Source organism: Populus nigra, chromosome 8 (assembly GCF_951802175.1).
Source record: "Populus nigra chromosome 8, ddPopNigr1.1, whole genome shotgun sequence".
NCBI classification, from domain to species: Eukaryota; Viridiplantae; Streptophyta; class Magnoliopsida; order Malpighiales; family Salicaceae; genus Populus; species Populus nigra.
The window spans coordinates 8263014-8280561 of NC_084859.1; the positions used below are offsets into that span (position 1 = coordinate 8263014).

Below are 17548 nucleotides of genomic sequence, written 5' to 3' on the forward strand. Positions count from 1 at the left end.
CCCCCCAAAAAAAAAAAATCAAAGAAAACTAAAAAAAAATGTCAAAGAAACTCCAAAAGTCGCTCCAAGAGTGCCTCTATAAGATTAAAAACCCTATCCAAAATGTCCAATTTTATCCTGATTCAAAGAAATGGGTTTTAAGAGGCTGCAACCGACCTAGAACGTTGTCCTTTGCCATTGCTCGTAAGCAAAATGAGATTCATAATGAAGAAGGAGAGATCAATAAGGGTGTCTCAACAACACTCTCTGATGTCGATCGCTTCCTTTCCAAGAATTTTAGCTCACTCTATATCAGTGATGACGATGGAAATTATCATAAGGGAAGTGACCATAGATCTAGAGGAGCTGATCAAACTCGAAGCTATAAAGAGATTTTAATTGATTCACCTAGGTTCCTTGATCCACCACTGGACCTTTGCAGCTCCCATCGATTCTTTGTGACGCCGGGACCATCCAGTTCACTTGTAGAGGAGGCACGGTCCAGCTTAACAGCCACCTCCAAGAACATGGGTTCAACCTCAACGTCAATGTCAACCTGCTGCAACAACCTTGATGACGCCTCTGCCACAGTTGCTTCTAATGATATAAAGCAGGTTAGGCTACCAGATGACTGCATCGCAGCAGCACTAACCGACTCTCTGAGTCCCTACGATGATTTTTGAGAGTCCATGCAAGAAATGGTGGAAGAGAAATTGCAGAATAATGGGAAGGTTGAATGGGATTTCATGGAAGAACTTTTGTTTTGTTACTTGAATTTGAACGAGAAAACGTCACACAAGTTCATACTCAATGCTTTCGTAGATCTCATTGTTGGTTTGCGCAAAAATCCAGATACAGATCACGGAATTCTCCAATTGCAGGATCAGGAAGGAAGAAATTGGAAAATATAACGTAAGGTTTTGGTTATATGTATCTCTTGGTTTAAGAAAGAATTATACATTGAATTGGTGGTTCAAGAACAATAGTCCTTGTGCTTGACCTCATTCACCTTGTAGGCCACACACACACACACACACACACACACGACCAACAACTTTGTTAATTATGATTTTAGATTTGTATTCTTATGATTTCCGGTGCGATTTGTGGATGTTTAAATTGGTCTTGTTTGTCGCATGTTCCCCGGTACTACCGATAGAACACTAGTTAGCTAGGAATTATTACATGCTATAAGCGTAGCTTTGAATTTTTTTTTTTTTTTTTTGATAACTCGGGATATTTGGGCTAGCTTACGCGCACCGCAACTAATTCCCGGACCCACTGAACACCCTACAAGCCTAGTAGGCAAGTAAGACACCGCGAGGGTGACAGGCATGCGCACTAAGACTCGAACCTAGGATGTAAAGGCAGAGAATTCCCTGCCAGGACCGCTGGGCCACAAACCTCGGTGCGGTAGCTTTGAATTTTGTTTCTCCGATAGGTGGGCAATTTATATAGAAATATTGAAACATCATCCTTATATCTTCTTTTTAAAAATAAGATTAAAATATGTTTCGTCACCCTAACTTTTCCACGTCCATTTAACTATTAAAGTTTATACAGTATAGCATACTTAGTAGTAATCAAGTTAAACTTTCTAACTAAAATTGTGTGCTAGCAATATTAGTACAAGTACCATTATCAATAATCATACTACATATCTTATTTTTTATGTGGTATCTACATAGAAAAAAATATGTTTGAGAACATTTTCAACACGATTATAGACATGAAGGGGAAGACAAAGGATAACATCAAGACTAGAATGGATATAAGTTTATTTTGTTAGCATAAAAATATAGAGTTAATTTATATTGAGTCACGGGTCGCAAAGCCCAAAGCCAGTTTTGCCTTAGACAAGAATACATAATTACTTGTCTACCAATGACTTAAAAGTATGTATTTTTCTAATGGACATGCCTCAAATATATCAAAGTTGATGAAATATAGAGAATTGCAGATTGTATAGAATAAAAAGCCATGAATGCCACATGTTTATGCAAACACTCATTCCAGTAGTTTACCGGGATTTATTGTCCAATAGGATATAGGATGCACTTGCAGATATCAGTCACTTTTTTATAGATATATGCTTCAACAAGTTCCAAACACAACAAATGGAGAGGTTTGAAATAAGTATCGTCCAAACAATATGCAAACTTGAAATAATATTCTCTTCATTGTTTTTCGACTCAATTAAGCATCTACCAATACATTTACCATTTGAGGCAAAAGTTAAAGGCTCAGTTCATGGTATATTTAAGGGACCATGAAACTATTCCTTTTCACCCTGGCATTATTCATGGTGTTCATTACATACAGGTATATTGATGAAATGTGTCCGTTGGTATATTCTAGAGACCATGAGAACTATTTCCCTTCACCCTAGCACTGTTCGCGGTGTTCATTACATATGGGTATACCAACAAACGTACATTTCGTAGATATGTTCTAGAGACAATGAGAACTGTTCACTTCTCAATGTAGTTATAATCAATGATCTTTTTATTGTTCACATTTTTTCCTAAAAATAAAAAGTCATCAGTAATATTTGGAGGGGTTTTCTGAAAATTTTCACGCAAGTTGAAAACTTCCATTTGACCTTGCAAATGGAATCACTGAAGAAAATGTTAATATTTAATTATCTATCGGTAAAAAATAAAATAAAAGACCTAATTCATGACAAATCGGGTTTTCATCTTCTTCTCTCACACACTTGTTTCTCTCTCTTTCTCTTCTCTTCTCTCTCTCCTTCTCACCCAAGATCAGCAATTCTCTTTCCTTCTCATCCTAAGGTATGTTATCTTTCTCAATTTTTCTTCTTATTTTTCTTTTTATTTTTGGGTTTATTAATATTTTTTTAATTAAGAGCCAAAATAAAGCACGCTATTAAGGTAAGAATTTATCATTCCTTTTTCTTTTTCTTTGTTTTTTTTATTGCATTATATTTGTTCAATATTGTGTTCTTCATAATTTTATGAATTAATAAATGACATGAATTTTAGTTGTTATTGTTTTTGCATTGTTTTGTTGAATTTTAGTTATTTTCGTTTTAAATTTGTTGTTCAATTTCAATTAAATGTGTAGGAATAATTTTAATTATTAGTTTGCATTTATTCCATGTAGAATAATTTTTTGTAAAATCAGGATTAAAAATATTATCACTTAGAAATAATTGCGTTGAATTTTAGTTGTTATTGTAATAATTTTTACATTATTTTGATGATTTTTTGTTGTTTGTTTTTCAATTTTGTTGTTCAATTTCAATTAAACGTGTAGATTAATTTTAATTATTATTTTGAATTTTTTCAAAAAAAATATAATAATTTGTTATAAATTTATAATTAAAAATAGTGTCATGTAGAAAATGAAAATTTTCTATGAATTTGAATTATGCTAAATTGTTAGAAGAAATTGAATAAAATCAAGTAATTTATTGCATATATGTTGTGTATTTGTAGGTTTTAAAATTTAAGGTAGATATAGGAGAGATGCTGTCAAATTTTTTTAAAAAAAAAATAGAAATTGTTTATTTATTTTGTATTCTTAATTTGTGTAGATGCCTAGTCTATTACACGTCGCGAGGACAAGATCATTACTAGTTCTTTTAGCAGCAATGTTAACGACCATGAATCATTAGGTGCCAACCAAGAATAGGCATTTGAGGCACAAGCATCAACTCACGACGTGGACTTGTCGAGTGCAATGTCGCAACATCGAGGGGGGTCCTTTCATAGCGGGATCCATTTACCCATAAGTATGAGGCCCAATGGAAGGACGACCTTTCAATTTACGTTTGTTTTGCTTTCACAACAACCTGTTTAATAATTTTTAAAAAATAATATCATTTAACAAATGCAATTTCATGTTTACAAACATTGAGATTGCTAGAACAATAACATTGACCTTTAAATCATTGATGGAAATTCAATTGTTTCAATAGAGCTAGGTTTTCAAACATCCTGAATGGAAACCGCAATTCAATGCATGGTTTTCAATGTTCAAGGTTAGTATTAACTTAAATATTTTTTTTATGTTAATATGGGCAGTTTATTGAAATTATTACAATTTTCCTTTTATAAATTTTTACTTCAAGGAAAATTTTGAATGGAAGAGAGCTAATGATAATGTTGTGAGGAGGGTTTGAGAGAATCATGCTGGAATTAGGTAAGATAGAATTCAATATAAATTTTTTTATTTCAAATATTAAAATTTTATTTTTCATTTACTAATAGATAATTAATGTGTATCATGTAGGTTACGTGATTTTTGGTACGAGCTGCAAAAGAAAGCCAAAAAAATATACGAAAGAAAAAGAGCTTCTAAGCTGAAATGACATGACATGACAGTATGTCTTAAAGGTTGTATGGGCGGAATACATTCAGTATGTGATGTCCGCGTGTTTCACTCAACGATCACAATCTGGTACAAAAAACTAGAACCGGAGTGTTCACGGTTCTGTTACCACGCACACTATCGACTCCATTCCATTTATTTTGCATGCAAAACAAATGGTATGATTTTTTTTATTACATCCATTTTTTTATTAGTTGTTTTTTATAAGTATATTTAACTAACAATATTTTTTTTTATTGCAGGCTATGGTTCTTAGAAGCGAGTTAAACCCAATGAAGCTTTTTTATGGAAATGCATGTGCGATGATGACCACCAAAAAAAGATGCAGCAATTTGTTGATAACCGAGATCAGCACTTTGTGGTATGTTGGTTTTTAATCTTTTTTTCTTAAGTTATTATTTCCTTGAATTTGATAAATTTATTTTTTCTTTCCAGGATACATATAATAGCTGATTAAAGGAGAAATAAGGAGATGATCCTTCGACCCATCCGGATATCGATCTGGATTTGTGGTTGGAGGCAGCATCGTCTGATGGGTACAATAGAAATTGAGTATACAATCTAACACTACAGCCAAGAATTTGTGAATGACCCATAATGCTTCAACAGTTGAATGCTCGCAATCAATTATGAGCATTCAAACTTCGGAGTTCGCGACGATATTAGACCAACGGGTACATGATCAAATGACCAATTGGTAATGGAAATGAGATAACATATGGGTGGTTCATGTGCATCTCCTATTTGACCCCACGGTCTCAAGGATGACCAGCCCCCTCATCCTCCTCTAGGGTCGTCTTTATTTTAGATTTATTGTATTTGAATGTACAATTGTTTAAATTTGTAATAAATATTTGATTTTTATACTAACTTATTTTATTTAATTATTTTTCTACTTCTATTCAATATATTTTTTAAAAAATATATTACTTATGGGGTTACCGACAGCACAACACCATCGGTATATTTTCAGAGATTTGGAAAAGAATTGTTGTAAATGCCACTATTACTGATGAGGTTACCGACGGAACTAGATTGTCGGTATATTTTAAAGAGTTGGAAAAAATTACTATAAATATCACTATTACTGTTAACACACTAATGGAATTAAAGATGATATTTTGTCAGTGATGTGTTATATTTACCGAAGGATATACCAGCAAAATAAAATGAGTAAATTGTTTTTGGCGCTCTTTGTCCATTTGTAAATCTATATTGATATATGTATTACCGGCGAGAGTTTTTCTAGTGGACTGTTTGTGTCCGTGGGTTCGTCAATAACATACATATCGACAAAATATTAGTGTAAATATCGACAAAATTTCTGTCGGAAAAAATTGTTAAATCTGGTAGTAATTTTTCTTTTCATGTTAAAAACCAAAAGTTAATGCCCCCACCCAAGTTTGAATATTTGTTATCAAACATCATATGTTTCTGTTAATAAAAACAAAGTATCATTTTCCCATCCTCGTGTAGAAAATAACTTTATAATCAAAACAATAATATCACATATTATCACTTATTTCTATGACGACGACGATTCATGAAGCCTGAGTTCTTTGAATGGAAAACACTATAATCATTAGAAGAGAGAGAAGAAAAGGTGTAAATGACAACGAGATGCTATTATACAATCTGCCAAGGTAATGCCAAGCAAATCTTGAATATTCAATTTACATAAACTGTGTACTGATGCATGCGCGCCTGGCTAAGAGCCATCATATGCTAACAAAACCTATATATAGTATAGAGATAGTTTAGTTAATGGGAAAAGCTAATAGTAGTAGTTAGCCAAAAATGATTTAAAGAAGCAAAAATGCTCTAATAAAGACTGAATGAGGCCAGCATAGTTGAATTAATAATGGTAGCCTTATCCAAATAGTGTTGTGTCTAGAGAAAAATGTCTAGAATTTCGTTACCCTAGTTATGGTTATTTCAAGTTTTTTGTTTTTTTTAAATTAATGTAGATGTTCGGGCCTGCTTCCGCACAGCTCGACTAATTACATGGACCTTAAAATTAACAATTATATAAGCTTTCAGTGACTTTAAAATTTGTAAAACTCGAACTAATAATTTTTAAAAAATAAATCTAAAATCTGATTATTTAAACTAACTTTAATGATGTTATCTCAAGCTTTTATACGGAGGTTAAGTTGCTTGAATTGTCTTTATAGCGTGTTTGGCAGTGTGGTTGCAGCTGCTTTTGAAATAGCTTTTCGTGCTGAAATGCATGCCAATAATGTTTTTTTCATTTTTAAAAAATCATTTTTGATATCAGCACATCAAAACGATCTAAAAGGTACAAATTGTACTCAATTTTAGCAAAAAAAAATTAAAATTTTAATAAAACGCAATTACAAATCCAATATAGTAAAAAAACCAATGCATAGGATATGACAGCGAAAGAATACCACCACGCACACTTTACGAGGTATTTATATCACATTAGGTTATGGTTAAAGCCAGGATAATGTCTCCAAGCATATATTGTTAGCATGTTTTTTAATCCTTTTCTTTTCCAACAAGTTATAGATCCAAGAATTGACTCGTGACAAAAACAACTAAAAAGTCACTAGGTTAATATTGTATTAACTTATGAGTTAACAGGTTAATTAATTTTATTAAAATATTATTACTTTGTTTCTTTGTTTTTTTTAAATATATTCTTATATTGACCATATTTAAATTTAGATTAAATTTTATCAATTTAAAATTTTTTACAAATCAAGTTTTTTGTTGTGAATTTTTTTTTTTGATAATCCGGGGTGTCCGAGCCAGCTTACACGTACCATGACTAATCTCTAGACCTATTAAACACCCTACAAATCTAATATGTAAATAAAACACCATGAAAATAATATATATACACACAAAAGTTCGAATCTAGAATGCAAAGATAAGGAATTTATTTATCAAGATTGCTAAGCCACAAACCTGGATGCAGTTGTGAAATTTTTTTAACTAATGTTATTGGCTGCACGCATCTAAAAACTATGATTAAAAAAAAATCTAGACTAAAAAACAAAAAGTATAGGTACACTATTGAAAAAAAAAAATCAATCGGACCTCTTCCTTCTGCATCTTATACTTCAAAAAATCCTAATTATTAGGAAAGTAGGAACCAACGAAGAAATTTCTGTGCCTTGAGGCCTACAATTTCCGTTGAATATTAAACGCGTACTGCGGTATCAGTGATGTAGTTGACACTTGACAGAGACTTCAAACCATTAATCAAAGTAAACCATGAACAGCTTTGTCTCTTTACTTCACTTCTTTTCTCCTTGACACCCACGAACTTTTGGGCACGGTAAAAACCAAGCACGGTCTCTGTCACAGCTATTCTTCTCACCTTTGGATTTCTCCCTCTCTTTTTTCGCCAGTTTTCTCTTTGACACAACCCAAACTATGGCTGAAGCATTTGTAGGAGGATCATTTCTCTCTGCTTTCCTTCAGGTTTTGTTTGATAGGATTGCTTCTCCTCAGGTTTGGGGCTTCTTCAAAGGCCAAAAGCTTGATGATGGATTGCTGAAGGACTTGAAGGCAACAATGAGATCTGTTAACAAACTGCTCAATGATGCAGAGGAGAAGCAGATAGCTGATTCAGAGGTGAAAGATTGGCTTGATGATCTCAAAGATGCTGTCTATGAAGCCGATGACTTCTTCGATGACATTGCTTATGAAGCTATGCGATTGGAGGTGGAAGCTGGCTCTCGAACCAGCACTGATCAGGGGGTAATCTTCTTGTCTTCTTTTAGTCCATTCAATAAGGTGAAGGAGAAAATGGTGGCAAAGTTGGAAGAGATTTCTCGGACACTTGAACGACTATTAAAGAGAAATGGTGTCCTTGGTCTGAAAGAGGTCATTGGCCAGAAAGAATCAACCCAGAAATTACCGACTACTTCTCTGACAGAAGATTCATTTTTTTATGGCAGGGAAGATGATCAAGAAACCATAGTGAAATTGTTGCTGTCACCTGATGCAAATGGCAAAACTGTAGGTGCTATTCCCATAGTCGGTATGGGAGGGGTTGGTAAAACTACTCTGTCTCAGTTTGTCTTGAATGACAGTAGAGTACAAAAGGGGTTTGATCTCAAGGCCTGGGTTTGTGTTTCCGTACATTTTGATGTGCACAAGCTAACAAAAGATATCCTTATGGAGGTTGGTTCACAAAATTGTGATGCCAAGACTTTGAATGGCCTTCATCAGGAGCTGGAGGAGAAATTGAAGGGGAAAAAGGTTTTGCTTGTTTTGGATGATGTTTGGAGCAGTGACCAAAGTCGATGGGACTTCTTATTGAAACCTTTCAAGTCTGTGGCAGCAGGAAGTAAGCTCATTGTTACAACACGCAATGAGAACATAGTGCCAGCCATGCACTGTGCGATACCGCGCAACCAAAACAAAGAATCAAGCCCAAGCCCTATTTCAATTCATCGTTTGATGGGATTAACTGAAGACATTTGCTGGATTTTGTTTAAAGAGCATGCATTTAATGGCGAAGATCCCAGAGAACACCCTGATTTACAAGGAATCAGTAGACAAATAGCAAGCAAGTGCAAAGGTCTACCTTTAGCTGCAAAAACGCTTGGACGTCTCCTATGTTTTGAAAGAAATGCTGAGAAGTGGGAGGAGATCTTGAAGAGCCACATATGGGAATCGCCGAACGATGAGATTATTCCAGCTCTTCAAATGAGCTATTACTATCTTCCACCCCATCTAAAAAGATGCTTTGCTTTTTGTTCAATATATCCTAAGGATTACAGGTTTCTAAAGGAGGATTTAGTTCGTTTATGGTTGGCAGAGGGCTTAGTTCAACCCAAAGGATGTAAAGAGATTGTAAAACTCGGGGAAGAGTACTTCGATGATCTTCTATCAAGATCACTTTTTCAACGATCAAGATGCAATGAATCAGTTTTTGTTATGCATGACCTCATAAATGACTTGGCAAAAGTTGTATCAGGAGAATTCTCCTTCACATTGGTGGGTAACTATTCGAGCAAGATTAGTGGAAGAGTCCGTCATTTGTCATACGCGACAACTGACTATGATGCCTTGGATAAATTTGAGGGCATTGATAAAGCCCAAGTTTTGCGCACATTCTTACCATTCTCACATCGGCGGTCTTCAAGAGTCGATAGCAAGGTACAGCATGATCTATTACCGACCTTCATGCGCTTACGAGTTTTATCTTTGGCTCCATATCAAAATGTAGTTCAGTTGCATGATTCAATTGGCCGCTTAAAACATTTGCGATACTTGGACCTCACTGCAACACCATTGAAAAAGCTACCTGAATTTGTATGTAGTTTGTATAATTTACAAACATTGTTGTTGGACAGCTGCATGTGCCTTGTTGAATTGCCTAATTCAATTGGCAATTTGAAGAATTTACTTTTTCTGAGACTTCATTGGACAGCAATCCAAAGTTTGCCTGAATCCATAGTCAATTTGTCAAATCTGCATACTCTGGTCTTGAGTGAGTGCAAAAACCTCACTGAGCTGCCAACCAACATGGGAAAACTCACAAAGCTTGAGAGGTTGACTGATTTCTTTGTGGGAAAACAGAGCGGCTCTGGCATTGAAGACTTGGGGAAACTTCAAAATCTTCAGGGAGAACTTCGTATTTGGAATCTCCAAAATGTTTTTCCTTCTCGAGATGGTGAAACCGCCAAGTTGTTGGATAAGCTGCGTGTTAAGGAATTGGAGTTGAGATGGGCTGGTGATACCGAAGACTCACAACATGAAAGACGGGTACTTGAGAAATTGAAGCCTCACAAAGATGTGAAACGTCTTTCCATTATTGGTTTCGGGGGTACACGCTTCCCGGATTGGGTGGGAAGTTCTTCCTTCCCAAAGATCGTATTCTTAAAGCTCAAAGGATGTAAATACTGCACCTCCTTGCCTCCACTTGGGCAATTAGTGTCTTTGAAGGAGCTAAGGATTGAAGCATTTGATTTGATTGATGTAGTTTGTCCTGAGTTGTTCGGAAATGGCGAGTCCAAGATTAGAATTTTGAGTTTTGAAGATATGAAAGAATGGCGTGAATGGAATTCAGATGGCGTCACTTTCCCTCTCCTTCAATTACTTCAGATAAGACGTTGTCCCGAGCTAAGAGGTGCCTTGCCTGGTCACCTTCCTGCTCTAGAGGAACTTTGCATTGACAGATGTCCGCTGCTCATGGCTTCACTTCCGAGGGCTCCAACCATTCGTCAAATGGAATTGTTTGACACGTCTCGTTCTGTGCAGCTAACAAAATATCAATCAGGGATGCTGAGTCTCGTGGTTCAGAAATTTCACTCTCAAAATTCACCATTACAAGGAATTGAGCACATAGGAGTTTCTACTACTTTGGACAAAATTGAAGTCCATTGCTGTGATTCACTCAAGCTCTTTCAGCCTACGTCGTTCCCAAATTTGGAGATTCTTCACATCTGGGATTCTCCACATTTGGAGTCTCTTGTGGATTTGAATACCAGTTCCTTGTCAATTTCTTCTCTTCATATACAAAGCATGTCTTTCCCAAATTTGAGTGAGCTTTGTGTAGGCCACTGCTCAAAGTTGAAGTCGTTGCCTCAAGGTATGCACTCCCTCCTCCCTTCCCTTAAGTCATTGTCTATAGAAGATTGCCCAGAACTTGAGTCATTTCCTGAAGGGGGTTTGCCTTCCAAATTACAATCACTTAACGTCCAAAATTGCAACAAACTCATCGACAGCCGGAAGCATTGGGGTTTGCAATCACTCCTCTCTCTTTCAAAATTTAGAATTGGTTATAATGAAGATGTGGAATCCTTTCCTGAGGAAATGCTGCTGCCCTCAACTCTTACATCACTTGAATTATCTTGTCTTGAAAATCTGAAATATCTTGATTATAAGGGGGTTCGACACCTTACCTCTCTTGCAAAATTGACTATCAGTTCCTGCCCCAAGCTCGAGTCCTTGCCAGAAGAGGGTTTTGCTGCCTCCAAATTACAGTCACTTGCAATATGGGGTTGCCAGAGTCTCATTGCACGCCGCATGCAATGGGATTTATGTAAGCTCCCCTCTCTTTCCCGCTTCAGAATTGGTTATTGTGATGATGTGGAATCCTTTCCAGAGGAGACACTGCTGCCCTCAACTCTTACATCACTTGAAATTTGGAGTCTTGAAAAACTGAAATCTCTGAACTACAAGGGGCTTCAACACCTCACCTCTCTTGCAAGATTGAAGATCAGGTTTTGCCGTAATCTCCATTCCATGCCGGAAGAGAAGCTGCCCTCCTCCCTTGCTTATCTTGACATCTGCGGCTGTCCTGTTCTGGAAAAGAGGTGTGAAAAGGAGAAAGGGGAAGATTGGCCCAAGATTTCTCACATCCCCAACATAAATAACTGAGTCAAAAGCCTAGACCATAGCGTCTCTTCTTTCATTTCTACAATTCAATTCTGGACTGTAGTATTTCCAATAAGAAACAGAGTAGCTTTGCAAAATTTACAGGGTTGTCATGCAATTATGTTGCTGCTAGCTGTTTACTTTTAATGTCCATTTCATATTTTCAACTCTTTAACGATTTCTTGCACAGTATCCATTTTAAGCTCGTAATATGATCAATTCTCAATCCAATTCAACTCTGCTTCTCAACTATAAGAGCTGGAGAACTGGAATGTTGCTCATAATTATTAAACTCGAACCAATCTAATTGGTTGATCCGAGACACGCAGGACTTAATTTGTGTTGGATTTCAAGTTGAACCGAAAAAATACTGACTTGGTGAGATTGATTTGGCCAACGCTCAAGCACATACATATACACACGTTATAGGCTCTAATTTATTTTTCATGTTTCTTTTTTGGAAATGAAAGACAAATTTATTTTTCTCCAAGAAACAGAAACATAATCAATAGGCAAAGCAAATTTAATGAGTGACAGAAATACTTCAATAAGAAAACCTTGGCTTGCTTACGATGCTGCTCTTTTTTATGTTCAATTTCGGAGTTGTTGTTTAATTTCTAGCAAGACATTCTAAACAATCTATCTCCATGCCATGAAATTGAAATGTAGTATCCCTTTTCCAAGAATGTTGTATATAATCCATAATTCCAGTAGAGATTGTAAACGCTACCAAAAAATGAACTTCACTATTAAAAATCTAGAGAGAGTATCAACTCCATTATTCTTCTTTCCTTTTCTATACTTAATTTCATAGTCAAACCCTAACAATTTACCTAACAATTTAGCTAACCTCAAGTGTTGAAATCAAGTGGTTAGCTTTTGATCCATAAGATATTTGAGGCTTCACATGATCTTTACGAATCTTAAAGTGCCTCAATTAGATAATTGCATGCAATATGACTTTCTTTTCTCTTTTATAAGTTAGTAGTGCTTGTTGTTTTGGTCCTAATGATGTCCTTCTTGCATTAATATTATCCTTATTCCCGGTCCTGATGGATCAGTTTCCATTATAAATAACTTTCTTGAATTTAGTAAAACTAGCACAAGAGGTTTAATCATGATCCTCTTAAAGTCATTAAAAACTTTTATATCTACTTCAAACCATTTAAAAGCATCCTTCTTAAGAAGATCAAAAAACTCAGAAGTTTATAGTGTAATTTTCAACATAATATTATTGATGTTTAGCCTATAGTTTTATAATGAGATTACATATTCTTGTAAGGAAAGATTACAGCAATCAAAATATTTATGGATATAATATTTGTATTAATTCACAAGCATAATTGTAGGCTTGGTTACTGTTGTAAATCATTGGCAGATTTCTTTCAAGCTATTGCTACAATTACTTGCAGATTTCATGCATCTGCAAATTTCTAGCATCTTTCTTAATATGCCCCTGTAAAAGTGAGCTTTCATCGGCAAGTCCAATTTTTGCTCATAAAAATTCAGTGTGTGTCAGAGACAGTGGCTTGGTTAATAAATCAGCAAGTTGGTCTTGAGTGTGGACGTGTCGCACATGAAGAGTACCCTTCTGAACTTGATCATGCACAAAGTGAAGATCAACTTGGATATGCTTCATTCTTGAGTGGTGAACCGGATTAAAAATAAGGTGAGTTGTGCCAAGATTATCACACAGTAGAGAAAGTGGCAATTCAATGGAAATCCAAGTTCATGAAGAAGTGCAAAGAGCCATAATGTTTCTGAAGCGCCATTAGCAAGCGCGCAATATTTAGCTTCCGTAAAGGATTGAGCAACAGCCCTTTGTTTTTTCAAACTCCAGGAGATAGGATTGCAGCCAAGAAAAGTAATGTAAACTGATGTGGACGTGCAATCATTAATGTTGCCAGCCCAGTCAGCATCACCGTAAGTTATTAAACACGATGCAACAGCTTTCCTGATATGAATACCATGAAATATTGTTCGCTTAAGTTAATAAAAAAACCTCTTGGTGGCAACCCAATGAGTAACCGTTGGCTTGTGCATAAATTGGGAAAGCTTATTGATTGCAAAACAAATGTCCGAACGAGTTAGGGAGAGGTATTGCAGACTGCTAATGATGTGTCTATACTCAGTGTTGTCCACTGATGTTGTTCCATCCAGCAGATGAAGGGATTGATTAGTGGACAGGGGGTTGGAAATCTCCTTGGCACTAGCCATGTTTTGAGTCTCCAAGATGTCCCGGACGTACTTGTGCTGGGAGAGAAATAAACCTGCAATTATGGGAATTACTAAATCAAGCACTTCAAGATGCGATACGACTTGGCTCACACAGGTTGGTTCTAGGGAAGGTGGAAGGGAATGCTTGGACACGGTGTTCAATTGTTTAGGTTTGAAAATATTGTTCATCGATCGAGTGGTCATTGAGTGATTATGGGTTGGAATAGTGGCAATTTATGCTGGACATGGCAAGGGGGAAGTAGATGCAGGGGAAACATGTAAATCAGAATGGAGATGCTCATGATGCAGATTATCAGTTGATTCAAAAATAGAAGGTAAGAGAAATGGGGTAATACCTGGAGATGACGCAGAGGAGGCAGCAACAATGTCCAAACTCGTCGATGGCTCCAATGGTGGAGTGGAAATCAGCGAAGATGATGCAGGAACGAGAGGAGCAGGAGAAGGGATCAGGACATGAATTTGGTTTGAGGAACAAATGGGTGTTGTCAGACGGACGGGTGGATGATAGATGGCTAGGTGAATTGTTTTTTGAAACTAAACTTTGAGTTTCATCAATCAGTACATGTTTGGACAAATAAATTCGATCAGTTGAGGGGTTGATGCATTTGTAGGCATTTTGGGTTGGTGAGTATCCTATAAAGACACAGGGAATGGACTTAGGCTGTAACTTATAGGTGTTGTATGGCTTAGTAAGAGGGTAGTATAAACATCCAAATTTCCGTAATTTGAGGTAATTTGGTTGTTGATGGAAAAGAACTTCGAATGGCGACTTGTTTTGAAGAAGAGGAGTAAGTTGATGATTTATGAGATAAACAGCAATTTGAAATGCATGAGGCTAATAAAAAAGTGATAAGGAGGCATCATGAAGCAAGGTAAGACCTGTTTCGACAAGATGGTGATGACATCTTTCAGTAACACCATTTTATTGGGAAGTGTGGGGAGCAGTAGTGTAATGACTTATATCAAACTTAGAAATTCGCCATCATTATCGGAGTACAAAGCTTTGATGGTCGACTGAAATCTTTTTTCCACTAGCATTTTGAATTGGGGAAAGATGCTAGATACCTGAGATTTTGCAGACATTGGATAAAACCACATATATTTGGTATAATGATCCACAAAAAGAAGATAATAGCATGCACCACAAATCTCAATAATATGAGCAGGACCCCAAACATCAATGTATACAATGTCAAGTGGAGAGTGACTTTAAAAACTTGTAGAGCCAAAAGGTTGTTTATACGCTTTATTTGTGGAACAAGAAGTACATAAAGATGGAAATTTTTTTGTTGAAACAGGAAGGGATAATTGATTGACAAGATGTTGAACAATTTTAATCGAAGGGTGTCCAAGACGTTTGTGCCACCAATTAAGTGAAGTCTGTTCGTGCACATAAGCAACTTTTTTTGGAGTGGGAGAAGCCACCAAGGAGTTTGGAAACATATAGACGCCATTCTCACACACACTTCTTAGAAGTATTGCCCCCGTGGTTTTTTCCTTCACAAGAAAAAAAATTGGTGAAGTTCAAGAAAAACATTATTCTGTTTGGTGAAGTGATGAACTGAAATGAGATTCTTGTGAATATGAGGAACACATAAAGTATCATGTAAATGAAAAGTTTTGGTAGGCGTGGGTAAAGCTAAGGAACCAATATGTGTAATTGTCAAACCTATACCATCACCAAGAAGAACCTTATTAGTGTCGTCATATTCAAAGTAAATAGATAAGTTTTAGAGATCACTTGTGATGTTATGAAAGGTTGCAGAATCAATTAACCATTTATTATCATGAGTATCTGAGGATCCAGCACAATTAATAGTCATTACAGAGGATTGGAGTTTTGGGCAAATCTTGGTTGTATGACCCAATTGATCACAATATTGACATTTTAGCTGGAAGCGCCGATTTGAATTAGGGTGGCCCGAATTATTATTTCATTGGCGGTCTCTAAATGAGCCATTGAAGGGGCAGTGTTGTCCTGATTGGTGAAAAGAGCCATTTCCTCTGTTGCTTCCTCTGTTTTGCTGAGATACAGAGAAGGCGGTGTCCTTGTTGGCAAAGTAGTGGCTGGTAAAGTTTGCAGCAGCCTCCATCCTTCTTAAGTAACTCTCATGCCCAACAAGCATATCATGGAGTTCTTCAAAAACAAGGGATTTTTCTCGTGCTCGAATAAGAGCAGCAATCTCATGAAATTCTAGACCTAACCCATGAAGGATATAAAGGGTTAAGTCATTATCAGAGATGGGGTGATTAATAAGTGCAATTTCATCAGCCAAGCTTTTGACCGTATGAAGATACTCTGAAATCGGTCGATTTCCATGCTGAATCAATGTTAGTTCTTCCTTGAGTTGCATTGCCTTTGTACGCAATTTACTTGCATACAGTGTTGATATTTTTTTCCATGCCTCGTGTGAGGTTTTGGTTGTGGCAATGAGAGGCGTGATTAAGGGTGAAGTGGATGCAAGGATGGCGCTAAGAATTAGCTTGTCTTGCCTTACCCATTGGTTTTTTATAGCTGTAGACTGTAGAGTACCATTTGAGAGAGGGCACTGAGATTCTCCATTAACATAGTATAGGAGATCATAGCTGATTAGAAGAGCCTCAAACTGTGCTCGCCATTGAGGAAAAGATAAAGGTGTTAGTTTCTCATTGATTTGAGTGGTGATGTTAAAACAACAAGGGAAAGTTTTGGGGAGGAAGTAGGCTAAATTGCGGAAGACATGGGGATCAAATTCTCCTTAGAGAGATGATGCTCTAATACCATAAAGAAGATCAAAATACTCAGAAGCTCACAGTGTAATTTTCAACATAATATTATTGATGTTTAGCCTATAGTTTTATACTGAGATTACATATTCTTGTAAGGAAAGATTACAGCAATCAAAATATTTATGGATATAATATTTGTATTAATTCACAAGCATGATTGTAGGCTTGGTTACTGCTGTAAATCATTGGCAATTTTCTTTCAAGTCATTGCTGCAATTACTTACAAATTTCACGCATCTGCAGATTTCTAGCATCTTCCTTAATACCTTTTTGGGTAAATTAGTCAAGGGTTTACATAATAAATCATAGCCCTTCATAAGCCTTTTATAGTACCATATAAGACCCAAGAACCCTCTCAAATGCTTGATGTTTCTAGGAATAGGCCAATAAATAGTAGTCAAATTATCTTTAACGGTGAGTTTGTTAAGATCCTTATAATCCACGCATAGTCTCCATAAAGTGTCTTTTAAAAAAAACAAAAAAACTAGCACTATAGGAAAACCAAATAGGTTATTACTATGTTGAATTATGATTGATTCTAACATCTCAGAAACCATCCTCTCCAATATATCTTTCTGTATGCTAGAATACATATAGGGTTTTAAATTGACAAGTTGAGTCCCTTCCTTTAAAGGAATGATATGATCATGAGCCTTAGGTGGTGATAAGCCTTTTAAGTTCCTTGAATAACTTTTAGCAAGATGTTAGCAGTGCTTCTAGAATAGGATCTACTTCTACAGTAGTTGATAATATTGTAGTCATGAAATTCAACTCCTTGTCAGACTCATCAAGGATTTTTCAAGCTGCATAAACTAACCCCTGCCAATTGGTTAGGATTGTCCAA

General features: G+C 36.1%; 2 protein-coding genes and 1 pseudogene across 2 annotated transcripts; 2 read left to right on the top strand and 1 right to left on the bottom strand.

Moving 5' to 3' along the window:
• The first annotated feature begins 38 nt into the window (after positions 1 to 38).
• On the top strand, positions 39 to 895 carry LOC133701014 (transcription repressor OFP14-like; annotated as a pseudogene).
• A 7061-nt stretch (positions 896 to 7956) lies between these two features.
• LOC133701046 (putative disease resistance RPP13-like protein 1) lies at positions 7957 to 11872 on the top strand. The gene is made up of 2 exons (XM_062124815.1): positions 7957 to 8067; positions 8268 to 11872. Exons 1-2 carry the CDS (start codon positions 7958 to 7960, stop codon positions 11698 to 11700), a joined length of 3543 nt encoding a protein of 1180 aa, XP_061980799.1. The 5' UTR covers position 7957; the 3' UTR covers positions 11701 to 11872.
• Positions 11873 to 15869: 3997 nt separating this feature from the next.
• On the bottom strand, positions 15870 to 16289 carry LOC133701563 (uncharacterized). Its single transcript, XM_062125514.1, has one exon. It carries the CDS (start codon positions 16287 to 16289, stop codon positions 15870 to 15872), a length of 420 nt encoding a protein of 139 aa, XP_061981498.1.
• Between the last annotated feature and the right edge of the window lie 1259 nt (positions 16290 to 17548).